The sequence below is a fragment of the Micropterus dolomieu genome, linkage group LG02 (genome assembly GCF_021292245.1).
Source record: "Micropterus dolomieu isolate WLL.071019.BEF.003 ecotype Adirondacks linkage group LG02, ASM2129224v1, whole genome shotgun sequence".
NCBI lineage: Eukaryota > Metazoa > Chordata > Actinopteri > Centrarchiformes > Centrarchidae > Micropterus > Micropterus dolomieu.
In genome coordinates, this window is record NC_060151.1 from 31,476,628 (window position 1) to 31,481,344 (window position 4,717).

Here is a 4,717-nt window from a genome sequence, read left to right on the forward strand (position 1 = left end):
CATAAAACATACTACACACAACATTAAACATACTACACACAACATTAAACATACTACACACAACATACTACATAAAACATACTACACTCAACACACAACATTAAACATACTACACACAACATACAAGAGACTACACAACATACAAGAGACTACACAACCTACTACACACTACACACAACATACTACATACAACATACTACACTCAACACACAACATTAAACATACTACACACAACATACAAGAGACTACACAACCTACTACACACTACACACAACATACTACATACAACATACTACACTCAACACACAACATTAAACATACTACATACAACATACAAGAGACTACACAACATACAAGAGACAACACAAAATACTACACACTATACACAACATACTACATACAACATACTACACTCAACACACAACATTAAACATACTACACACAACATACTACACACTACATAAGAGACACACAACATACTACATACAACATACTACACGCAACACACAACATTAAACATACTACACACAACATACAAGAGACTACACAACATACTACACACTACACACAACATACTACACACAACATTAAACATACTACACACAACATACAAGAGACTACACAACATACTACATACTACACACAACACAACATACTACATACAACATACTACACACAACATACAAGAGACTACACACATCACAACATACATACACGAGGCATGTCACATGACCTGCAACGCGTCACATGATTTACATACTACACACTACATAAAACATACTACACACAACATTAAACATACTACACACAACATACTACATAAAACATACTACACACAACATTAAACATACTACACACAACATTAAACATACTACACACAACATACTACATAAAACATACTACACTCAACACACAACATTAAACATACTATACACAACATACAAGAGACTACACAACATACTACACACTACACACAACATACTACATACAACATACTACACTCAACACACAACATTAAACATACTATACACAACATACAAGAGACTACACAACATACTACACACTACACACAACATACTACATACAACATACTACACTCAACATTAAACATACTATACACAACATACAAGAGACTACACAACATAGTACACACTATACACAACATACAAGAGACTACACAACATACTACACTCAACACACAACATTAAACATACTACACACAACATACAAGAGACTACACAACATACTACACACTACACACAACATACTACACACTACATAAAACATACTACACACAACATTAAACATACTACACACAACATACTACATAAAACATACTACACACAACATTAAACATACTACACACAACATTAAACATACTACACACAACATACTACATAAAACATACTACACTCAACACACAACATTAAACATACTACACACAACATACAAGAGACTACACAACCTACTACACACTACACACAACATACTACATACAACATACTACACTCAACACACAACATTAAACATACTACATACAACATACAAGAGACTACACAACATACAAGAGACAACACAAAATACTACACACTATACACAACATACTACATACAACATACTACACTCAACACACAACATTAAACATACTACACACAACATACTACACACTACATAAGAGACACACAACATACTACATACAACATACTACACGCAACACACAACATTAAACATACTACACACAACATACAAGAGACTACACAACATACTACACACAACATTAAACATACTACACACAACATACAAGAGACTACACAACATACTACATACTACACACAACACAACATACTACATACAACATACTACACACAACATACAAGAGACTACACACATCACAACATACATACACGAGGCATGTCACATGACCTGCAACGCGTCACATGATTTGTCGTGTGTCACATGACCAGCAACGTGTCACATGACGTGCTGTGTGTCACATGACGTGCCGTGTGACTGAACTGATGCTTCAGGTGTTCTAACCTTCTTTCTCTGTGTTCTGTCTGCAGCTGGGAGAACCACCACCAACGAGGAGCTGGAGGACATGTTGGAGAGTGGCAAGCTGGCCATCTTCACCGATGATGTAAGCAACGCACCTGAGCCCTGCTGCAAGGGCCACTTTACCCTGAGCCATTCGGCATCCCTTATTGATTATAATTATCTGTTGGGGATGGAGAATGGCCACGAGGTGCGCTGAGACATCAAGTGAACACGGCCTTTGTCATATGTCAACTGGGAGGATGATGGGAGGACGTGTGAGCAAGTCGCTGCACCGTAAAGCTCTTATTTTGATGGAGCCATCTCACTTTATCATTCGCTCCTTCAAATTAAAAGCTCAGATATGTGCAGTGCCACTGCTACTGGCCAAAGCTGAAATCACATGACCTCAGGGTGGGTCACGTGGGAGCGTATCTAAGCTCCCAGGATCCTAAAGCCCTAACCATAACCTAGAACTTCCACACTACGGCTAGATGTGCATTTTCAGTCTTTTAATACAGTTTGAAACAAAACCGATCAACATGTCCAAAAGCATAGTAGTCGGGATGTAGCCTGAGAGCTCACTGTTTGCTGATGCCACAAGCAAGGTAGATGACTTGAGTGTCATGTGACCTCATGTCCAAAACATTTAGGGAGGCGTTCTGCTGGGAGAAGGTGGACTGAAGACACAAATCCTCCAACTTTTTCTACTATCAAGCTGCTATCAAAGAAACTCAAAACTTCCTGCAATGATTTTTCACATTAAAAGCATTCCAGAGGTTCAAAGGGCGTAACCCTCCCTTTCTTGGTAGGCTTTTAATTTGTAACTGCAGGAAGTCTGAAAGAATGTCACTGAGGGTACTGGGATTGAAAAAATATAAATAGATATAAATAGCGAATAATGAAAACTGTAATTTAGTTTAAAAAGAAACTCAGTGCAACAGGCTCTTATTAGTATGTGCTGGCCAACCCCAGCTGCTGCTATTATTATTTTATATTATTTGAGAATTTACAGTATTATCTTATTCATTTTCTTTTTTACTGTAAAGAAGCCATTTGTTTTAACTGATTAGTCTGACATTGCCTTCAAGGTGCTGTAGAATGGAAAACCTTGGCATAGTTGAATAAAAAGAGTTCAGTACATGGAACTGACATACCGGCTAGCTGCACAGCTAACTGAGACAGGAGCTAAAACTGAGTGTTTACACAGAGCCAGAAAAGAGGTTGTATATTTCTTTTTTTGTTGGTCATTTTTGGATTTATTTCAGTGGTTTTCTCCTTTCATGTCAAGCTGTCAGAGTAAAATAAAACCCAACCTGTGCTGCAGATCAAAATGGACTCTCAGATGACCAAGCAGGCTCTGAATGAGATCGAGACCCGACACACCGAGATCATCAAGCTGGAAAACAGCATCCGTGAACTGCACGACATGTTCGTCGACATGGCCATGCTGGTCGAGAGCCAGGTACGTGACGTGGAAATTAGTGTGGCTACACGTCAAAGACCGTTTGGTCATCGCATGTTAACCTTTGTGATGTGTGTTTGTTTTAAGGGAGAGATGATTGACAGAATTGAGTACAACGTGGAGCACTCCGTCGACTACGTGGAGCGAGCCGTATCCGACACCAAGAAGGCCGTCAAATACCAGAGCCAGGCCCGCAAGGTAACGTGTTTCTTAAAAAAACTGTGTCCATATAGCAGAGAAGACAACGATGACTCCCAGAAAACTTTGCTGTAATGCTGGCCGCACACTAGAGGGGCGATGTTGGGTCTGATTCACCCTACCGACAATCACGGGGGCGTTCCTGAGCTGAGGCTGGCCAGAACCATAGCCTGTATAAAAGAAGTGGGCATAGTCACCGTGACGTCACCCATCGGTTTGTGGGCTAGCGTTCTGAAGCCGCGAATTTGACGTTTCAGTTTTCGCCACCTTGTTTTTTTGGATCCAGGCAGCGGACGAAAGGGTGGAGCTAGCTAGCTTGTTTCGCAAGGTGTAATTCATGTTAACTGTGATATTACCTGCAAATTTTGGCTAGCGACAAACAGGCTTAAAGCAAAACGTACATATCGGAAATATGAACTGCCGACTCCTAATAATCTAAATAATCTGCTCTAAAGTAACCTTTTCAGTGGCGCTGGATAAATGTACACAGAGCAGTGGATACAAGTCGCTTCAATCCTGAATGACAGATCGCCATGTCAATCAGCTTGTAGCCCCGCCCTAAAGCCTCCCCTGCTTCCTGGTCTCTGTTCCTCTAAACGGGACCATAATTTACTAAATTAACATCATGCTGTGTTGAAGAAGACTTGAAACTAGCGACTGAGACCATAAACTCATCAGGAAAGTGTTTACTGAGGGAATAAATCAGCTGACAAGTAGAAACATTTTCTCACAGACTTCTATACAATCACACTTCTTTCTGGAGCCGCTTGAGTCGCCCCCTGCTGGCTGCTAGAGAGGACGCTGGTTTAAGTCGCCCCCTGCTGGCCGCTGGAGAGGACGCAGGTTTAAGTCGCCCCCTGCTGGCCGCTAGAGAGGACGCAGGTTTAAGTCGCCCCCTGCTGGCCGCTAGAGAGGACGCAGGTTTAAGTCGCCCCCTGCTGGCCGCTAGAGAGGACGCAGGTTTAAGGCGCCCCCTGCTGGCTGCCAGAGAGGACGCAGGTTTAAGGCGCCCCCTGCTGGCTG

General features: G+C 41.3%; 1 protein-coding gene across 1 annotated transcript in view; it reads left to right on the forward strand.

Moving 5' to 3' along the window:
- stx1b (syntaxin 1B) overlaps positions 1-4,717 on the forward strand; it is a 66,987-nt gene that overhangs the window by 60,704 nt on the left and 1,566 nt on the right. The window contains exons 7-9 of the mRNA XM_046038575.1: positions 2,064-2,137; positions 3,359-3,496; positions 3,584-3,694. Of these exons, the coding sequence (XP_045894531.1) occupies positions 2,064-2,137; positions 3,359-3,496; positions 3,584-3,694 (323 nt within the window). The remainder of the gene's footprint in view (positions 1-2,063; positions 2,138-3,358; positions 3,497-3,583; positions 3,695-4,717) is intronic.